The following is a 22,229-nucleotide window of genomic DNA, read 5'->3' as shown; positions in this document are numbered from 1 at the left end:
TGTTGATCGACCGAAGAACATTTCCACCTATTCTTGAGATCACAAAGCGGCAGCATAGAGAGAAACTTAAGGATAATCTGTCCATCTGCTGTTGGGGCTAAATGAGATTTGTAGAGGGTAAGTGACTTACCTACGGTCTCACCACTAACTAGAATTAGGTTTCCCAAGGCCCATCCCACGGTTCTTTCCCGTCCTTGAACTGCCTGTGTCAGCTTCAAAGACCTGATGAAACCTTTGGAAAACAAGTTCTTAACACTTGAGAAGGGACAAGTGTGTTGGGGTCACATTGTTTGCATCTCATTCTGTAGCAGAAGGAGCTAGATTTGGACAAGTCAGCAGTATGTCCCCAGACTGCTACTGACTAGTCATGAAAGTTGGGTCAAGTTGCATAACTTCTGGTCCTCGGTGAACTCATCTGTTAAATGGGGATGGTCTTCTTCAGTCCCTTCAGTGCTGTCTGCTAGGACTCCCCACCCTTTACCTCCTGGCTCCAGGCGGAGGAAACCCCAGCTATTGTGACACATCAAAAATTTCACTGTGATGTTAGCTGGGAAGCAGTGTTGTAGCTTCACTGGCTTGGAGAGGAACTGTGGGTCATACGTGGCACGACCCCCCCACCCCCCAGCCTTAGCCTTCCCTGTTGCCAAGCCCTCTTGTTCTCTTCACTGTCTGAGGTCTGTCCCTCCTTTCAGCGCACATCTGTGAGGCCCCATCACCCCTCCCCTCAGCACATGGGTGTCCTCTGTATAGAGCCTTCTTACCACACTGGTCGTTGACCAACCTACTGGCTCCCCACCAGACCGGAAACTCCTCAAGGTGGAGGACTGTGTAGTCCCAGTGTCTGGGACCACTCCTGGCTGGGCAAATGTTTTCAAAGAATCCATCCCGGCAGCTGCTGACTGCTCTCTGTGTGCAAACCCCTTTTAAAGTACCCATGAGGCGTCACAGGAGAAAAAGGTGACAAGGCCCTTATCTTGACATTTCCAAGATGTACAAAAGCAATATATAACATTTCATGAAAAGAAACATAGTTGTTACCAACATGCTACTTTTAAAGACCTAGAACAATCATCAAATCAGAAGGTGGTGTCTCAGCTCAGTGGTGAGCAAATGCTGGTGAACAGAGTATGTGGGGCTGTCTGGGAAGTGTGTGTGTGTGTTTGTGTATAAAATCACCCCCACCAGCACATTATCCAAATTTGAGAATCACTGCTGAAGTTGATCGATCTTTCCTAGTCTGGTATCTGTTTAAATTATGGCATTTAATAAAGAAGAGAGGCTGCCCTTAGCTCATCAAAAATTTGACAACAACCATATCACAGAGAACCAGAGTTTGTTGTTTTTTTTTTAAAGCACAGTTAATTACAATTCATCCTTGGTAAAATAACTAGGAGCCAAAATAATTTAACAAATTCTATCCTCTCAGAAAAAAAAAAAAAAAAGGCTCTTAAGCCTATTTACTTACTGAAGATTCCTCTCAAAGCCCAGACGTGAACGCCCCCAGTCAATATAAGATCCAGGTGCTTGTTCTTCTGTTTGCGGAGTCCCCCCACCCCCGCCCCCGCCCCGGCTGCCCTGCTCTGGGGGCTGAGCTGTTAGTTCTGGGCTTCATGGGTTCGGCCACCAGGATGGCGGCCAGAGGAGACAGAGATTGGGATAGTTCTAACTTCCTCTGGGCTGGATTTTCTAGCAGAGGCCAAATGTCCCTCCACTCCAGCTGCCGATGGCCCTTCCCCTCTTTGAAGCTCCAGCTACTTCTGGGTGGTGGTAACAACTTCCTGCTGTTAATAATATGCCTTCAACCTGCTAGAAGCCCGCAAGTAGTCCCTTCATTTTCCTCTCTTGAACTACCGGAGTTAGATTCGGTTTCCTGCAGGGACCCCAACTACTAAGTCCATGAAAAGAAACCCTTGTCTGGGTGTGGAGGAGGACGGTGATGTCCTGATTTGCGGGTTACTCATGGCCATCAAGCATGTTAGTGCTGGTAGAAAATTGTATGACTAAGTTTGTAAACCAATGGCCTGGAACCCGTACCTCCAGATTTGATTGCCTCCTCAGAGCTGACACCTTAGGATGCTTTAAGACCTATTTCAGCAATGGCTAACATGTTAAAATATTCTGAGGTTGCTTGTTAAGATTTTCTTTAGTGTTCATAACCCTATTTTGAATAATGTTGGAAAATGGCCCCCCTCTGATGACAGATTTGATTCAGATCAACAGGCAATATCAACAACACATATTTGAAAATTGGCAAGAATTTCATTATGTTTCCATGCAAATTTCACTGATTATCTTCAAAATGTCTTTTATACCTTATTTTTCTTTTCTTTTAAGCCAGGATCCAATCAAGTTTCATAAATTGTTTTTGGTTGTCTCTTTAAGTGCTTTTAGGAATACAGAGATGTGAGTTTATGCACATAATTCTGTGATCCACTGTCTCGTGTACCATGATAAATATGTCAATGAATCGGGTGGGTCTTTAGTGAAGGCTAAGAATGTTCCTGGCATTGCAAAGGACACAACTTGCATATGGGAGGAGGAGATGAGTCAGTCATTCATAAGGGCCATTAAATTGGTATGAGCAGTCAGCGTTTTCCTTTTTCGTGTTGGGGCACACAGAACAACCTCTTTCCATAGTCTGCTGGGGTAAACACAGGGCGCTCCTTGGGGGCTGTCTGGGGCTCCAGCTGCCTCAGGTCCCCCTCCTAAGGGCTGAGGGACCTACATTTGTAGTATGGCAACTTTATGGTTTCCCAGTTTATGTCCCAGGGTATTCTTATTTCAAATCTCTATCACTTTAGATAACCAGGCATGTTTCTTCCTCAAAAGAGCCTAGCTTAGCGTCTTGTTCCCCTTCAGCAGCCACTAATACCCATTAACCTGGAAAAACAAAGACAAAGGCGGCCCTTTTTCCATGTTGTTTATTCACCGTCAACTAGCTACATGAGGGGGATAAACAAATGAGTATGAACTTTTTGGGGAGAATGGGGTATATAGGCGGAAGGGTGGGATTTAAACAGAAAATAATCTTACACACAGCTAGATAGAAGATTAACAGGTATCCTTTTTTTTTTCTAAAAAAAAAAGTATCCTCTGAGGGTAATGGAGGAAGATAAAATCATCATTAGCAACTTATCATTGCATAACCCAAAACAAAAGTCTCAGAAAATGGTTTGCATTTTCTGTCATGATTTACAGATACTCTTGTGATAAATATTTCCAACACAGAAAAATAAAGACTAACACCAAGTAACAGATTTATACAACGCAGAGGGAAGTTGAGCGCATGAAAATAGCTATCATCTGGTAGCAAAAATAGATTTATGCCAATGTTAATATCAAAATGAAAGACATTCAAATGAATTATGCCAATACATTGGAACTATTATTCCTAACATCATAAGAACAACTTTATTGCTCCTATTCGTAACTAAAAGGCCGGAGAAAATTCTATGATAGCTTGAGGGCATAATATAACTAACTCATGGACTATGTGGTAGGCCTACAACAAGGTTCAATAGCCAAATAAAAACTTTATTCTTTTTCTTTTAGGGTGGACACTGTTTATAGTAGAACAAGACCACTCATCATAAATCTGGAAAATTACAGATGAGGGACAGTCCTTGAAGCCCAAGCAAGTGATTTACTGGAAGTAATTAAAGGTAGAATATGAGAAAAGCAGCAGTTCAAATGAAGTAAACATGAAGAGATTTTTTTTTTTTTTTTTTTTTTTTAGCTTGTATATTTTTCTCTTCCAGAGAGCCCCACAGGAAGCACACAAAGACTGTGGGCTATTGGGGCACTCTAGGGACTTGATGGAGGATTGGACTGTTGGCCTAAAGTGCACTCTGGCTGTTTAGTTAGTCCCGGAAGCAGCCTGACTTCTGGGAGGTGAAAAGCAGGGAGAGTCGCGGTGGGATTCTGATGATTACACGTGACTCCGGGAAATACAAGCCGAGGCTCTGGCGCCTGCAGCTGGAAGGGATCTGCTGCCAGGCTACGCAGGAGGCTGCTGGACTCTTCCAGAATGATCTGCAGCTTGGGGTAATCGATAGAGGCCACGGGCACATATGAAGTACAAGGTAGTCGACTGCCCACAGTCCCGTTTCCAAGAATATATATGTTAATTCGCCATCAATTTGGGATGGAATAATCAGGAAGAAAAGGGAGGTTTAAGCATGTATCTCAGATGGTGTAGTGATTGCAATGATTGAATTGGGGTTTTCAAAGTCCAGAAAGTTAAACTCTACCTCCATTCTTCCCAAAGAATGCCACGTTTCGGTTTTCTTTGTCTTAAAAGTAGAAAATGCCCCAGAAATACAAATGAGATGGGAAGGTGCTATTGAGGATAGGGACTGAAGGAAGAAAGAAGCCATTTCCCCCTCAAGGTAGTTTTAAGACTATAATAACAGGATGCATCACTAAGCTGTTCAAATTTCAGAAACGCCCTTTATAGGGCTGGTACTGATTCGTAGCTTTTTAAATTTGCATATAGTTCCGTATCATATTCTAATTTATCACCACTTCCATCTCAAATAAGATGACTACAATGGTGGTATTTGGTCCATTTATCCTTGTGATTCCAAAATAAAGCATAAAGTCAATTGAAATAACAGCAGTGAGACAATTAAAAAATTTCCAGATACTGTATGACAGAGCTACATCCATTCAGGCTGTATGTCTTGTTTTTGTTGTGCTAGGTTTTTGTTTGTTTGTTTGTTTGTTTGTCTTTTTGGAGCCAGCTTCTAGAGGAGGCCTATTTAGTAGTCAGTATTGCTAAAAGTCTACATTTTCCTTCATAATTTGAAAACTAGATTTGGTTTTCCCTTGAGTATCCTTAAATCTACAGCCTGCTTTTTCCTGTCTGTGAGGAGAATTTGGATACATGCTTGAAAAGAAAAGAACAAAGCACATATACCAAAGAATTTGATTGTGTCATCGAAACTGCTTAGAAATGGAAATGATATTCACATTGTATTCATCTTGACTTCTTGATTTGGAAGGAATGAATGTAATATTTAATGAGCCATGTATTGTTTTTAAATGCTAATCACTTGCAGATTCCAAAAGGCTACTGACCCACTTTAAAACTCTCCATTTTGAAAATGCAATGCTGTCCAACTACTTGGTTATTTGGTGTGACACTGAAAAAATCATGCATTCTTTTTTACCGTTATTATTCTACTTTTCATTCATAGAATTCTACATGCTCTGAAATGTTTTAAATACCCGTAAGTGTTTTCTGGAGAAATCTTTTTACTACACCATTATACTTGATATTCCATAGGATTATTATGGACATTAGAGTAAAAGGCTTAAAAATTAGGCTTTGGTTTTAATGTAATCTGGGCAGAAGTTGGCATTGCTTTGATAACACACTTCAACTACTGCACAAATTGTATTATTGTACTTTAACATTTAAAATGACAAAGTTTCCCCTTTTAGTAGTTATAATCTGTATTATTTAAGACTGCTGCAAAACTCACAAGAGTGAAATGAGTAAGAAGTATAGGAAAGAGATAAGACAAAGCTTTATCAGAACACAACACAAAGGAAGAACATCAATTCTCTACATTTGTCTATAAGGCAGATGGTCAAACTTTTTATACAAGATCTAAAATATGGTGTTATTAAGAGGTAGAAAACACCAAAACAGTATTTAAGAAAAACTTGTTGAGTTATTTAAAATAATCAGTTATTTTGCTAAACTTTTAGAAAGTCAAACTGTTGTGTGGAATGCACTGTACGTTTTAGACTAAACTGGAACATTCCATACTCAACAGAGCTGTGGTAAAGTGTGGGGAAACTGGGGGTGGGAGTGAGATGCGAAAAACAGTTTAACTTGTCAAGAGTTTCGTTCTCACTAAGGAGAAATCTCCTACTGTGTCTCTGGGATGCCCCTATAGCATTTAATTAATGGGAATTTCTCAGACTGATGACAATTTCTCTGCGTAACAGGGTACACTTTTGCACATAAGGCAATACTCCTCTAGGGAGGGATGAGCTCAAATGCTTTCTCCTCTTCAGGAAGGTGCCATATCTATCTGATAGAAAAACACACATTCCACTAATCTTATACCATCCTCCCAACCACCAAAATGCAAATGCAAATATTCTTCAGACTCCAGCACCAGCAGAATTGTTCTGTATGAGCAATTCAAGAGCTGTCGGAGGCAAAAAGATATCTGAGCTACCAAATTAAACCTGGGTAGCTTATGCATGAGTGAGTAACCCTGGGTATCCGTATTTCTTAATGCACCTGGGAGAGATAAATTTTTTTCTCCAACACAATTTTATAAGGCATAAATTTAATTTGAATTTTCCTAACCTTTGGAAAATTAGTGTTAAAGCTTCTTTTTTAACCCACACGTTAACATTCAATCTTTCATTTTTATTAAATACTTTATATATAAAATGAAATATCAAGGTGTTCTACGTTCATATAAACAATCGTGATAACATTTGAAATTGTAAAGAAACCTACTGAAGAAAATACATAAATACTTACAATGCTAAGCTAAGCACAGGTGATCATTCTAAGTAATTTCTTTTAAATACACAGACACAGGTGTGTGGCTTCGGAAAGCAAACACAGGAGAAGTAGAAGGGTGTATCATTCTTCTTTCCTTTTTCACCATAAGACAGGATGGTCCAGTTTGGAAAAACCAAGATCTTTTCTAAGTTCCAAATAGGTGCCGTTGCTCACCCAGGAGTCATCATTGGATTTCCTGTGAAAGATAAAAAGAATTTCTTTAAGGCTATTGAAAATACTGTCATATCCCCTCTTTCCCTTTCCCTCTTTTCTTCCCCCCCCACCCTGGGCCTGGCTGTCATTCCACGTGCATATACAATATCCCTGACAGTCTCATACGGGGACTGTGAGGGAACAGGAAGCCCAGAAACAATTTTGTTACTTCTGACTTCGGCTTCTCAAACTTAGAGGCTGCGAAAAATGGTGCTTCTGAGAGAAGCATGGATAAGGGAAGAGTCTGTCATACATAAAACATGGCTGGGATGACAGCCACCACCTTGGGTGTGACTATGTAAAAGCTACAAATCAACCAGGTTGTTCATATCAAGTTATAAGTTAGCATTAAAAACAGAAGGAATTGGAAGACATAAGAGTCAGGAGAGAATAGCCTTGGTTCACTATTCTTTGAATAGATAATATATTAAATAAATAAAAATTCAAAAGGTCCAAAAGCGTGGATAGTAAAAGTCTTCTTTCTATTCCTATCTCCCAGACTCCAGTCCTTTTTCTTCAGAGGCAACGATCTTAGAAGCTTCACTCTTTCAGAGAAATTTCATGCATGTATGAGCATGCATGCATATACATCCACACTCCACCCCTCTCCCATTTTTTACACAATGACAGCCCTGTATGGCGTCCTACCCCTTGAGTTTTTGACATAACAATATCTACTGGAGATCATTTTCCACTGTCACAATAAGGTCAGCAAACTATAGCCCAAGGGCCACATCCAGCCTTCTGCCTATCTTCGTATTATTGTGTTTTTTTAATTGAAGTATAATTAACATACAATGTTATATTAGTTTTAGGTATACAACATATTGATTCAACAGTTCTATATATGTCATTATATCAGTGGTCACCACAGTAAGTGTAGTCACCATCTGCCACCATACATTATTATAATATTATTGACTACATTCCCTGTGCTGTGTTGTTCATCTCTGTGACTTATTTATAGGTAGATCCCCCTTTAACCTTAATCCCTTTTTACTGGAACACCACCATGCCCATTCGCTTCACTATTGTCTATGGCTGCCGTTATGTTGCACAGTGGGCTTGGGTAATTACCACTAAGACCTTACAGCCTGCAGAGCTAACAATATTTACCATTTGTCTTTTATAGGACAAGTTTGGTGACTCTGGCAGTAGGGAATCCTGATTTCTTTTTAAACAGTTGCATGATATTCCATTGTAGAAATGGACCACAATTTAACAGGTACCTTACTGGTGAGCCTTTAGGAGATTGTTTTTAATCTCTAGCTATCAGAGACATATGTTAATAATAATATGATAGACATATACCCATATGTAATTTTGTATGCACGTGAGTATAGTTACGTTAAAAATTCCTGTAAGCAGAACTGCGATGTCAAAGAGCGCATTCATTTGTAATTTTGTCTGATATTTCATGTTTTAGAAGCAAAAGCGGACAGTGCCTGTTTTCCCATGCTCTCAGGGACACAGATTTTTGTCACACTGGTTTCCCTCTTCTAATAAAGGGATGTGTCTAAAAGGAGCCGGTCTGCCTATCAGACACTTTACTATGACCCAGAGGAGCCCGGCTCTGTCCCAACTCTAGTTTCCACTTGGAATTCCTGCTGACGGGCCTCTCGGTCACCTCTCTGCCAGGACCACTACTGCTGAGGATTCTTGCCTTTTCTCCAGCTCTTTGCCCCATCCGATACTCTGATAATTTCACAGACAATCCAGAGGAAAAATAGCTAAGGCCACCTGGCTGTAGCCGTGTTTGGTCCTTTTCCATTCCATTCTAGACGGCTGCCACAACAGCCTACCTAATGTTTTTAAGTTTGTATTTAAATGTCAATTCCTTTTCCATAGAGCCCCACAGACTTTGTGAAGTCATTTTTGATGCTTTCACATTAGGTCGAATTGATGAATCTCTCTCCCTAGTTCTTGAGACAGCTTAGTTACCCGCAAGTTTTAATGATCCTAAAAAATACTGCAGTGAACATCTTTATAAATCTAATTTCCCTTGTTTAAAAATGACACTAGATGATCTATGAAAGAAAAAAAAAGAATTGGCCTACTTAAGGGTATATGTGTATGTCTATCAATTGATCAGTAAATCAACGGATCAGTCTGTTCATCTATCCATTTATCTATCTCTTGCCTTTTAAAAAAATAGTTTAAGGTGTCTTGTTTTTAAAATATTTAAACACAACCAATGAATCATTGAACACTGTATCAAAAGTTAATGATGTACTATATGTTGGCTCATTGAATATAAATAGAAAAATAAAAATAAATAGAATATTTAAACAAAGTTATGAGTATTTGGGGATGAAACTCTGGCCAGTTGAATAATCTTCATTTGCGTGTAACCGGAGTTTGTGGAAATGATCAGAAGGGACCTGACAAAATCCACAATGACTCTAGGGGAAAAAAGCATTATATTTTGGGGATAAACATCACTTGTTGCTATTTTGCCGTTTTGGAATACATACTTTATTGCTGCTGCTGCAAGATAAGGAGCTAATTCCTGTGGTCCATTAAAACACAATGACAACCAAAAACAAAAAAAAACCCCAAACAACAAAGCTCTGGCTGCTCTGAAAAGTAAGAGAGGGGTGGAACCGGCAGGGCAAGAATCGGCTGCTTTCCTCTGTGGGCCTCATTTGTTTATTTATTTTTTTAAGGAACAAACAAAAAAGCCCCCCAAACCGTACAGAGCCCTGGCGTGTAGGCAGGAGGGCCAGGCCCCAGTCCAGGACATTTCACTGGGGCCTTCGGTAGATTTCTTCTCAGTTACTATGAAAGGGGGTGGAGCGCCGATGGTCTCTGATGCCCCTTCTAAATCCTTACTCTACTTTTAACAAGACCTTGAATGGCAAGTTATTTTAAAATGAATAGTAAATGTTCCACATCCAAACTGAAGTGTTCTGGAACTTCTGCAAACCAAGCATTAGACCCCTTGCACGTGCCATTTTTCCAGAGGAGAGGTTTTAGCACTCCGGAGCAAGAGAGACGCCAAGAACGCTCGCATTTGGGGAGGGGATGGGGGCGTCCCCTCCCTTCGTCCAGAAGCCTCAGGTGTCGCCAGTCCCTGTCAGCCCAGGACCCGCGTGATGGGCGCGCGCACCTGAAAAACCGGGGCTGGTGCTCCACGCAGTTTTCTTCTAAGACCCGCCGCCTTTCTCTCTGCAGCTGTTCGATCCTCTGCTTTTGTATTTCAGCCTCTTCTATGTTCCCTTCTTCGAGGAACCTGGGGCAGTGAGGGGGAAAATAACGGAACACAAATTCCAAGAAAATACTGTCATTGTGACTACTCGAATTGTGTCTAGAACTGGAGATTCAATATGCTTCCCTATCCATAAGAACCCTCTCCAACCCTAAAAATGGTATTTTGCGGTACTTAGGGAAGATATTCTTTGTGGAATTGGTGATACATACGTGGTTCAAAAAATTGTATCTATAAAAAGGAATTTGTCCCTTTCGTCCCCATCTCTCATCCCACCTGCTTCCTCACCGCGCCCTTTCCCGGGAGCCTCAGAACACATCAGACTGTTGAATCTTTGCTGGCTGGTAGGTGAAGAACTGGTATGTCAACATGTTTTTAAACATATGCATTTCTTTCAGTGAGACTGAGCATCTTTTCATATGTTTATGAGAGAGCTGCAGTTCCTATTTTGTGAACAGTTCATTTTCCTATGTCCATTTTTTTAATGAGTTCATCTTGATTTCTGGAACCAATTCATGAAATGAGTTGCAAATATAGATTTCTTAGTTTGTCATTTATCTATTTAATTCTGGGTATGTATATATATGTATATATATACTTATGTATATGTGTATGTATACACATATGTATATATACACATACACACACACACAAAAATATAAAAAATATATTAAAAATATAAAAATATATATAAATGTATTATATATATTTTTTTACTTTGCCATGAAGAAGGGTTTTTTTTCCTTAAATAAAGTCAAATATATGTATATTTTTTTTCCTTTCTGGGTTTGGAGTCTTAAATTAGGTCCAAGGGCAGAGATAATTATGTCCATTTTACAGAATAGGAAACCGGGACTAAGAAAGTTTACACAGCTTATTACGTAGGATCAGAAGTTAGATTTTTATGCACCAAAATAATTTAAATCTGAGGGGTAAGGGAGCTGGGTGCTTTTCACTCTTTCAGATACACAATAAGTTCTGTATTACTGGATGCAATAAAACTCTTAAAAATAAATACTTTTCCGGATATTTCGATAGAAATAAGGCTCTACTGATGAATAAAGGTCAGGCCACACGTAGAATTAAGCTGGGCTCCCTTCCTTCCAGGACATGATTGCTGCAAGGCCCCCGAGGCCTCTACTCCTGATGACACTGTCTCTCTTGGGCACCTCTGGTGGTCTGGGAGTTGTTAGTAAGACTTTTCATAAGGAGTTTTACATCTCTGGAGATAAAGATCTTTTAAAAAGTGCTTACCTTTGGTCTGGTCTAAATCGAGTGTCAGTAGGTGGTAATAAAGACTTTGACAATGGGTCCATTTCATTTAATTCCAGGGCAAACTGTGTGAAGCCATAATATTGCTCATAGCCCTTTGGCATGGGATCTAAAAGAAAAAGAAATCATTCATCTCTAACTTGCCTTCCATTTACATTACATTTTAATTCCTTCACCTTTTTCATCTCAGATCAGCTATAATTTTTCTCTCTCAGCTCTAAATCCTCCCATTTCTAGTAAAGTATTCTGGCTAACAAACTGGTGGTGAATGTTCCTCTATAAATCTTTTTCTCTAGAAGTTTTCTTCTACCTACAAGGATCAGACCTCTTTTGTGTGGCCATATAGGGAATTCATGTAATGCCATTTAGTTTTTATACTGTGTAAGCTATAAAAATAATTTGTTACAAAAACAAACACGTTAAGGGGTGCCTGGGGGGCTCAGTCATTAAGCGTCTGCCTTCGGCTCAGGTCATGATCCCAGTGTCCTGGGATCGAGCCCCGCATCGGGCTCCCTGCTCTGCGGGAAGCCTGCTTCTCCCTCTCCCACTCTCCCTGCTTGTGTTCCCTCTCTCGCTGTGTCTCTGTCAAATAAATAAAATCTTAAAAAAAAAAAAATAAACACGTTAAAAAGAACTCTGGGTCCATTTTTTCCGGACGAACAAGACTCTCACTCTGGAGAATCCATTTTTCATTTAAGAGATGTCAAATCCTCCTGGAACTCTGCCTAGTTCCTAGAGTAGTGTGGAACCCATAGCAAGTGGTCAAGGTTATTCTTTTCTTCCATGCCTGCCCTTCTTTTTAACCAACGCTTGTCCCTCCAAATCTTACATATTTAAATTTAAATCTAGTTCAGCTGAAGCCAGGAGTAAACATGGGATTATACCAGCAGAAATGCTGCCTGATGTGAAGGGGACAGAGAAAATGGGACCGAATGAAGTAAGGCTGTTGGACTACTGCCATTCTACAGGATGGGACCATCCAGCTCTCCAGCTGCGAACATGTTGTTATCATTCAAGTAAAGGGAAGAACGAGTGAAGGTGATTCAGAGATCATCAGGGCTGCCCTTCCCACCACAGGCCCAGACTACACAGGCCAGGGGCGGGGGCGGGAGGCTGCCTCCACCTTTCAAAGGGTGGGGTCACTGCTGCAGTTTTGACCTGCTGTGCTGCCACCACCCAGAGCCTTGGGGGCCTTGGGAGCAGGGCCACTGCCCCAGCGGATCCAGAGGGCGGGGCATTGAGCCAAAAATTATCATCTGCTGTCTTAGGATCTAATGGCATTTTTCTTTTTTTTTTTTTAAAGATTTTATTTATTTATTTGACAGAGAGAGACAGCGAGAGAGGGAACACAAGCAAGAGGAGTGGGAGAGGGAGAAGCAGGCTTCCTGCCGAGCAGGGAGCCCGATGCGGGGCTCGATCCCAGGACCCTGAGATCATAACCTGAGCCGAAGGCAGACGCTTAACCGACTGAGCCACCCAGGCACCCCTAATGGCATTTTTCTTACTGGGTTTTGGACTTATCTGGTAGCCATCACCCCTTTCTTCTTTCCTATTTCTCCTTTTTGGAATGGGAATTATCCTACGTGTGTCCTGCCATTGTATTTAGAAGCACATTTTGGCTTCACGGGTTCACAGCGGAGAAGATGAATTATACCTCAAGTCTTACCCATAACCTGATTTAGATGATATTTAGCTGAGACTTTGGATTTTAGACTTTAGAGTTGATGCTGGAACGAGTTAAGATTTAGGGGGCTGTTAGGATGGAATAAATATTTTACATGTAAGAAGGGTGTGGTTTGCGGGGGCCAGGGGCAGTGTCATGGGCTGAATGTTTGTATCTTTCCAAAATTCATATGTTGAAGCCCTACCCCTTCGTATGGCTGTATTTGGAGAAGGAGCCTAAGAAAGGAATTGAGGTTAAATAAGGTCGAACGGGTGCAGCCCTGATCTAGCGGCTGACTGCAAGCCAAGAACACGCTCTCACCAGAACCCAAATTTGCCAGCACCTTGGTCTTTGATTTCCCAGCCTCTAGAACTGTAAGAAAACACATTTCTGTTGTTTAAATCACCCGATCTGTGGTATTTTTTATAGCAGCCCAAGTGGTCTAATCCAAGTGTATTGCTCTAACTTGAATCCCAACTAAAAATCAAGCTAAAAATACCAAGTTTACATATTGAGTAAACCAAATGCAGGCTAATAAAATCCACTCCTAGCCTAGCAGGAGTTACTCTCATGTACAAATACAAACACTTTCCATGAACTATTCTGCAAACCCAGTTTTCCAAGCTTCAGGAGTCCTTTCTGTCTAATTTTAACTCTAATCCTCCATGTATCCTAGTCATGAAAATCGTAGCAAAGCTTCCTACTGTGCCTTCAAAAATCCAGCCCAGTCTCCCAACCACCGGAGTAAAGACAGTGGTTCTTCTTGAAGATGGGCCAGAGATGCTCATGGCCAAGGCAGAAACACAAAGTCAGTGAGCAACAACAACAAGCATAACAGCTCACACCCACCGTGTGCTTTGTCAAGGTGCTACTATAACATCCCAAAGAGGAAGGCAATTTTCATCTCTGATACATACTTTAAGCAAAGGACAGTGAGTGTCTCTCTGAACTTCTAAAGCTTGGAAGGTGGCCACTGGTGCCAATTCATGCTGGCTTCATGGCCACCCGTGTGACCATATATGGTTGCTACCCAGCGAAAGAGACACTGTTGGTTGCTTACCCTACAGTTATTTCCCTTTCTTATTTGCTAATGGGAAACTGATCTGTTCATGTGGCATTGTGTCCTCCCTTGGGGGTGAATCTAAGCCCATCTGAATCTCTTCTGTCTACCCAGTTGCCCCTGAGTGGCTCAAGGATGGGTTTGGACCCACTTGAGGCTGACAAGACTTAATGATACATTTGCTGGGGAATCCTAGTAAAAATTTCCTGAAAAAAAGAGAGACACAAGAGAAGACAACTCTTTTGTTCTCGCTTCTCTCCTGCTTAGTGACCTGTCACATGGGGATATGATATTGAATCATGATAAATGTTTTACATCCATGAGGGGACACATCACTGCCATATTGGGACTGGAGGATTGTGTCGTCAGTGGTCTGTGCTCTTGACAAAGGTAACGTTGCCTGTATAACAACTGTGGGGCCATCCAACCCCTTACTTGTTAAGTAATAGCACACATCCTAATGGTTTAAGTTACTATTAGAATGGTTTTTTTGTCTTATTTTGATCAGCCTAAAGCATACTAATGGTGGTATCTCAGAACAATCATATGGCCAAGACTTGGAAATATACTTATCAGATTAGAAGATGGACAAAAGTCTTAAAATGTTTTGGGGGACATGTTATGAAGGTTTGGCTTCCCTAGCCTCCCCATAGCTGCTTCAAGGGCTCAGTATTTTCTAGAATTACAGGAGAGATCAGAGTGGCTAATGGTATTGGGTGAATCTGGGAGACCCCTAACTTTATAGAAGCCCCAGGTCACTCTACTTGTCTAGTAACAGTTTTCTCTTTATTCATTCTTACTCTAGAATGACCTCTTGTACTTCACTGCCACTGCTTCTCAGCGCCCAGGAGAGGCACAGGGGTGATGTGTGTAGCCCGAAAGACCTCCTCGGACAGAGTAACCGTGGATGAGCAATGGCTTTGTTCTGGGATGAAGAAGCCAGGACCTAGCAGACCACCTGAGGTGTTGGTGATAAGCATGAGGATGAGTTTGAGATAGGCCTGGTGAATGAAAGAGGGGCTGGTGGCTCGAACAGAGTTCAAAGCTGGTAGAGGCTGGAGACCCTGGATGGCGGACATTGATGCCAGCCCACCCGCAGTTCCTCTGGCCATGCCCCCCGACCCCTGGCCCGAGACTGATTAACCGGGGTACTGACTCGCTCTCCAGACACAAGTGGACGAAGAGGAGCCACCGCAGTAGATGCTTTCGTGCCATTTCCCAAAGAGCCGATGCACCGCTTTTCCATTCTTGTCAAATACTGTCCCTTCAATCTCACGGGCATTAGTGCTCCAGTATTTCGCCTAGGATTCAAATGAGAGTTAGCGGTTTAGTACTTTGGAGTCAACTTATTACAGATATTAAGAGAGAAACAAAAGTAAAGAAAAAAAAAAAAAACCATAGGAATGATTCTACATTGCATATAATTTGCCAGTTCTGGGTTCTGGCTTTTTTTAAAATCATACTTTTAATTACTTAATAAAAATTAACATCTAACCCTTTATTATTTATAGTTTGCAACACAACAATCAACATTTGTGAGAGATACAGGTTTTTCCCCCTACTTTTGTTACATACAACATCAGAAGGAAAGGCTCAGGTCTCACACATCGGCCAAGTAATGCAGTTGGCTCTTAAGCCCCCTCCCCCGCGCCCCTCCGCCCCCAGAATAGCTGTTCTGTGGATGTCACCATGGCTCTGACTATTGCAATTTCAGAGAAAAGTAACTCATATATATTTTTTCTCGACAGGAACTAGACAGTCTTTTGTAAACCAATAAAGGAGGCTCCTTTGTAAAGCAACCAATTTTCTGTTTCTCCCATCATTTCTCCCCCAAACTAGATTTGTTCATCCAATCCACTGGAACGTGATGCGACCCATATTTACCCTGTGGATTGGTCCTGATCTGAGAGCAGCTCAGTCCAGCTCAGCCTTGTGGGTTTTATACAGTACCGCAAGCTGGCCAGCAGAGGGGGGTCGAACTCCCTAGAGTGGATGTTTCCCCGCCGAGTCTCCCAACTACCTGCCTGCCCTAAAAAATCTCTAGGAAAGAATGGAAGGCATTACTTCATAAATCAAAACTCCTAGTGCTATTTTCATCCAAAACAGAATCCATATTTGGAAGCCAATAAAGTTGAGCAGCATTTTGGGGCCATATTCTGGTGGTTTGGTTTCCCCATTTTATGTCTGTGGGGAAGATGGGAGGAAGGACAGAGGACAGCAACATCACAGAGCTGCATCAGAAACATAAACCTGAGGTCTCTACTCACGTAAAAATGGAGGAAAAGGGAAACAAATGCTGTCTCGGCTCTTAAGTTTATTCGGAAGCAGGAGTCAGATTTTCTGTTACAGATATGCTGACAAATCCAATGCTGGCAATACGGTGGGACGCCACAGAGGAAGGTGGTGCATCTGGGAAGGGCTACATCTGCTTTCCGATTCTCTTTCAACACCGGGGGCACGCCCAATGTTCTAATTCCCTCCTCCCTCATAGCCACAGAAATCGATCCTCTGGCCCTAAGTGTGTGAGTACCAGGTGGATGGTAGAAAGGGGACTCGAGCACATTTTCTTGAGGGAGCTGCTGAGAAGCAGGTGCGCTCACCTGGACGGGGGCATATATCCCTACTCCAGGTTGCCTTTTCTTCTTTTTGCAGAGAGACTCCATGAAGTTTTCGAGGCAGGTTCATTTTTATTTCACCCCAAACACTACTAGCTTTTTATCTGTCTACATCCCAGTCTGAATTATAGGATATAAGAACGACCCCAGTCCACCTCTCCATAATGTCCCCCAGCAGCTAGAGGTGGTGTGGAGAGGTACTGCGTGAAATTCCACAATTAGAGCCTCATCTCTCTGCTTAGGATTTTGACCTTAATTAAATGCAAATACTCCTTTAAGACCATTTTAAATACATGAAATTTTTAAGGGCAAGAGGAATCTAAGGGACTCAAAGCACTTGGAAAGTTAAGCAGACTATTCCATGCTTTTGCCTTTGGCCAATCTGTTCATTTACCCTACGAATGTTCATGAGCCTTTCCACACATCAGCCTCCAGCAGTGAGCAAGATTAGATCAGGCTTTTGCTTTTCCAGACTCAGGGACGGTGAGGAGGGTATGCGGAACAGGAAATGAAAATACCCAAGTAAACCAACAGTGAGCAAGTTAACTCTGGGTGGGAAGAAACACTGTGAAGAAAATGGGATGTGACAGAAAGTGACTAAAAAGGCAGGGCTGATGATGGAAGGATCTGGGGAAAGGGGTCCAAGCAGAAGGAGGGGGAGAGAGAAGAGCCAATGTGGTCAGAGGATGGTGGGGAAGGAAGGGGAGGAGGGGGTGGTGGGAGCTGAGACTGGAGAGAAAGGAGTGGGTGTGTGCGTGCACGCACGCAGACCTACGCACATATCGGCAGGGGTGTGTGCCTACAGCCACGTGTAGGCTTGTGTGTTCACATAGGTGTGCGTGTGCGTGCGCGTGTGTGAACATAAGGGGTGGGTGGGCAGCGCATACCACACAGGGCCTTGTGGGCATTGTCAGGAGGCAGGCTTTCGTACTGGGAAAGATGGAAGTTGTAGGGGGGCCTTCTGTGATATACAGCATGACTTTCTTTTTTTAAATTCTAGTAAAATATACATAACAAAATGTACCCCTTTAACCATTTCTAAGCATACAATTCAGTGACATTAAGCACATTCACAGTGTTGTGCAACCATTATCATTATATATTTCCAGAACTTTTTTCATCTTCCCAAACTGAAACTGTGTGTCCATTAAACACCAACTCCCATTCCCCAACCCCCCAGCCCCTGGTATCACCATTCTACTTTTTGTCTCTATGAGTCTGACTGCTCTAGGTACCTCACAAGTGGGGTCATACAGTATTTGTCCTTTCATGTCTGGCTTATTACACTGAGCATAATGTCTTCAAGGTTCATCCATATTGTAGCATGATGAATTATGTTTTAAAAGGGTCCCTCTGGCTACTGCCTTGAGGATAGACCATAGCGGAATACGAGAGAGGCCAGAGGGGCTATGGCCCTGATCCAGGTGAGAGAGGTTGGGAGGGGGGACACCAGGGAGCTCTTGGCGTTGTTTGTCTGATGGCACAAAGGGGAAGGTGAGACGTTCCCTGAGATATCCTGTGCCCTTGGGCCCCAGCTCTGCCAAGGCCTTTCCAGGGTCGAGCTCACGGGGCCACCTGGGTTACCTTTATAAAATTCACTTTGCAGTGGCAAGAGTCATCATTCAGGTTCTTGATGACAATCTCTCCGTAGTGCTCAATCCATCTCTGCCCACTTAAGATGTTATGGATGCAAGAGGTCACTTTGTTCCACTCAAAATGATCTCCGAAGCTGAAAAGGAGGAAACAGTGACATTAACAATTCCCAGAAGAGCCAGCAGCAAATGCAAACAAATATAGCTATTTAAAAAAAATAAGTCACAGGATGAATTACTCATTTCTTCATTTATGGAACCAACACTGACTGAGGGCCAAAGCCGTGCTGGGCCTTGTGAGCTTCCGCTCTCTGAGGAGACATGAAGGCACAGCGGGCCACAGCAGGCCACAGCGGGCAGGGTCGGGCACTCCGGAAGCTGCCAGGGATTTCACTAGAAGCTGGTGATCTCCTGGAAAAACCCACTCTCTCTTTTGACAGAGGAGAAAACTGAGAGCCAGAGGTGATTTGTCTAAGTTACCAGACTAGAAAAGGGAAGAGGCAATGGGGAAGGTGTGGTGATCTCACAATCTGCTCTCTCTACACACACACATACATGAATACACACATCTATATGTGTACATATGTATACACGTGTGTATGTATATATATGCAGAGACACACATCTATCTTATATATAAATCTTAAGATACACATGTCTTGGGGCGCCTGGGTGGCTCAGTGGGTTAAGTGTCTGCCTTCGGCTCAGGTCATGATCCCAGGGTCCTGGGATCGAGCCCCGCATCGGGCTCCCTGCTCCCTGGGATCGAGCCCGCATCGGGCTCCCTGCTCTGTGGGAAGCCTGCTTCTCCCACTCCCACTCCCCCTGCTTGTGTTCCCTCTCTCGCTGTCTCCTTCTCTGTCAAATAAATAAATAAAATCTTAAAAAAAAAAAAAAGACACACATGTCTTAAACCTTTTTATGATGAGTAAGTATTCAGGTACTACTTACAGAGTCCTATAACAGTTATGAGGATAATGGTAATAAGACCAAACACTTAACATGGCAAACACTTAACATGGCCAAGTACTTTTTTCAGTGCTTTACATATATTACCTGTTTAATCTTCACAACAGTCCTGCAAAGTAGGTGGTTTATTATTCCCATTTTATAGATGAGGGAACTAGTGATCAGGAAGGTTAAGTAACCTGCCCAAGGATTTGCAGTTAGTAAGTGAGCACCCGAGTCCTGTTGGCCCCACCCTAGAAGCCACCCTCGAAGCCATTTTGCTTTATAAATGAGGATCAATAAACCCTGTAGGATCAAGATCATATTTTTCTTAAAAGGAATTTTGACAGTGAGGTAGGACAACAATGTTAAAGCAAAACTACCATTCTTGATTTTGTTAGAAAGTGAAAATGAGTTTTTAAAAAGCTTCTGTTCAGGGAACTTTGGTTTCCAGGTAGCATTCCCATTTGAAGGAAAGAAAATGTGAGCTTGTCAAAATGAGCTACACTTGAACTTACTGTCAAACCAATTAAAAGAAAAAAAACCAACCATATACTCAGCACCATGGGGTATAATGGGAATCCCATTCCTAAAGCTGTATCTTGGCCCTAAGTTCTGTGCAGTTCCCAACCACAGAAGAACTTACGCTGGCAGAGTCACATGGGTTGTGCCAATGGGAACAATTTCCATGGATTTGCCCCAGAATTTGTTTTTCCATCTCACATCTGAAATGAAATACCAATTAGCACATATTTAGCAGGAGAGCTACACAGATCAAAGAATTCTTAGGCTGGATAAATAATCCCTATATAGAACAATCTCTTCATAATAAAATCCATTACATTATAGGATAACTTTTCATTCAATCTAAGTACCAACTGAGTATCTGGAACAGAATCGGAAAATTAAAATTATAAGATAAAGTCCCTCTCTTGGGACTCATGGTATGAAAGGCAGACAAAAGTGAAAACAAGTAATGCTCAAACAGAGAGGCACGGGTTATAACTGAGTATACTGTAAGATGAAATGGAGCCACAGAAGCAGGAATGACCAACACTCTTGGGAAAGCATTAGAAGAGGCCACTTAGATCAGGCTTTGAAGAATAAGCAGGAGTTCACCAGGCAGAGAAAAAGGGATAGAAGGCATAAGACAGCTTGTTCAAAGGGAGAGAGGTATAAGAGAACAGGGTGTGCTTCTGTCCTATGGGTCTTGGATTGTTTAGAGAGAAAAGCAGAGAGACAGATTGAGTACAAAAACAGTGGGCTCTAGGAGCCAGGCAAAGAAGTTTGGTACGTATGCGCTGGGAGAAATAAGATGTTTGTTTAGAGAGAAAACACACTTAGATACAGACTTTGCAAAGACAATTGGGAGTAATACAAAGAATGGACCAGGAGCACAAGAGATGAGAAGCAAGATGACAAGTTACAAGGCTGCTGTAACTGATCAAGAGATAAGTGAGGATGAAGTGAACTAAGACAGTAGTGGATAGAGTAGAAGGGAATGATTCCAGAACCATGAAAGAAGTAGAAATAGAACTAGTTGGCAAATTAGACGCAGATTCTGAAAGACAGGGAGAATTTGTAGATGATTTCATATTTTTCTCACTTGCATAAATGGTGGCACCAATAGGGAGAGAAATAGAAAAAGAATAGGGTAGAGGGCGCCTGGGTGGCTCAGTCAGTTAAGTGTCTGCCTTGGGCTCAGGTCATGATCCCAGAGTCCTAGGATGGAGCCCCGCATCGGGCTCCTGCTCAGCGGGACACCTGCTTCTCCCTCTCCCACTCCCCCTGCTTGTGTTCCCTCTCTCGCTGTCTCTCTCTCTGTCAAATAAATAAATAAAATCTTAAAAAAAGAGAGACTAGAAATAGAATTTAAAAAAGGGATAGAAAAAGGATGGCAGAGACAGGTGATCCCTCTGACTGCTGCATGACAATACAGAGACCATGAGGGAGCAAATGTGAAAGCAGGGAGGCCAGGAGGGGGCCATGGCCATGATCCAGGAGAGTGATAGGGCTGGGACCAGGCAGCCCCTGGCCACATATACATGATTCCACTTATATAAAATATCCAGAATAGGCAAATCTATAGAGATAGAAAGTAGGTAAGGGATTGCCTGAGGATGGAAGAGGTTGATGGAAGTTGGGGTAGGGGTAGGTATTAGCTAAAGGGGTTGCTGTTGTTGGTTTTTTTGTTTTTTGGAGTGATAATAAAAATGTCCTTTTTAAAAAGATTTTATTTATTTATTTATTTATTTATTTATTTATTGAGCTCAAGTGGGGGGAGGGGCAGAGGGAGAGGAAGAGAGAGAATCTCAAGCATATGCCACACTGAGCACAGAGCCCAATGCAGGGCTCAGTCCCACGACCCTGAGATCATGATATGAGCCAAAATCAAGAGCCAGATGCTCAACTGACTGAGCCACCCAGGTACCTCTGGAGTGATGAAGATGTTCTTAAATTGTGATGATAATTGGACATCTTTGTGAATATCCTAAAAATCATCCAATTATACCTTTTAATTAGGTGAATTGTATGATATACAAATTATAGCTCAATAAAGTTTTTACAAAAAAAAAAGATAATTGTTTAAAGCAAAAGCAGTAATGATGTATTGTCGGGTTTATAACACACATAAATAAAACATGTCCACAATATGTGAAGTGGCATAATATTACTTGAAGACAGACTTATGATAAAGATACATAACATAAAACCTAAAGTAATAACTAAAAAATGAAACAAGGAGGTATAGCTAATAAGTCTACAAGGGAGATATGATGGAATGATAGAAAGTACTCAGTCCAAAAGAAGGCAGAAAAAGAAAAAAAGGGAAACAAAGAACAGATGCAACAAAAAGACAACAAATCCTAAGAGGCCACATTTAAATCCAACTATATTAATAATCATAATAAATGTAAATGGCCTAAGCAACATGATTAAAAGGCAGAGAAATGTCAGATTGGATTAAAAAGCAAGATTTGGGAGTTGTGAGCCTATGGGAATACGTGGGACTGCCCAGGAAAAAGGCTGATGAGGAAGAAAAGAAGGGGACTGAGGAGAAAACTGTTGTGTAAGGTAAGGAGCACATAGAAACTACTTGGAGAAAGTCCTTCTCGTTGCCTAATC

At 41.9% G+C, this 22,229-nt stretch overlaps 1 protein-coding gene across 5 annotated transcripts in view; it reads right to left on the bottom strand.

The window, feature by feature from the left end:
• Window positions 1–2,817: 2,817 nt before the first annotated feature.
• The window catches only part of OSBPL3 (oxysterol binding protein like 3), a 175,551-nt gene continuing 156,139 nt past the window's right edge, over window positions 2,818–22,229 (bottom strand). For 3 of the 5 annotated variants that reach the window (XM_032401909.1, XM_032401908.1, XM_032401910.1), the window contains exons 18-23: window positions 19,750–19,828; window positions 18,148–18,292; window positions 15,105–15,249; window positions 11,208–11,334; window positions 9,855–9,977; window positions 2,819–6,728 (exon numbers count right to left, since the gene is read on the bottom strand). In XM_032401909.1, coding sequence (XP_032257800.1) covers window positions 6,632–6,728; window positions 9,855–9,977; window positions 11,208–11,334; window positions 15,105–15,249; window positions 18,148–18,292; window positions 19,750–19,828 — 716 coding nt within the window. In that variant the 3' untranslated portion in view covers window positions 2,819–6,631. Of the gene's footprint in view, window positions 6,729–9,854; window positions 9,978–11,207; window positions 11,335–15,104; window positions 15,250–18,147; window positions 18,293–19,749; window positions 19,829–22,229 lie in introns of all 5 variants that reach the window. The other 2 variants (XM_032401912.1, XM_032401911.1) reach the window with 2 other exon arrangements.

Source organism: Phoca vitulina, unplaced genomic scaffold, assembly GCF_004348235.1.
Source record: "Phoca vitulina isolate PV1807 unplaced genomic scaffold, GSC_HSeal_1.0 scaffold4, whole genome shotgun sequence".
Lineage (NCBI taxonomy): Eukaryota > Metazoa > Chordata > Mammalia > Carnivora > Phocidae > Phoca > Phoca vitulina.
Note: the sequence above shows the minus strand (reverse complement) of the source record. Positions and strands in the feature narration are given on the sequence as shown.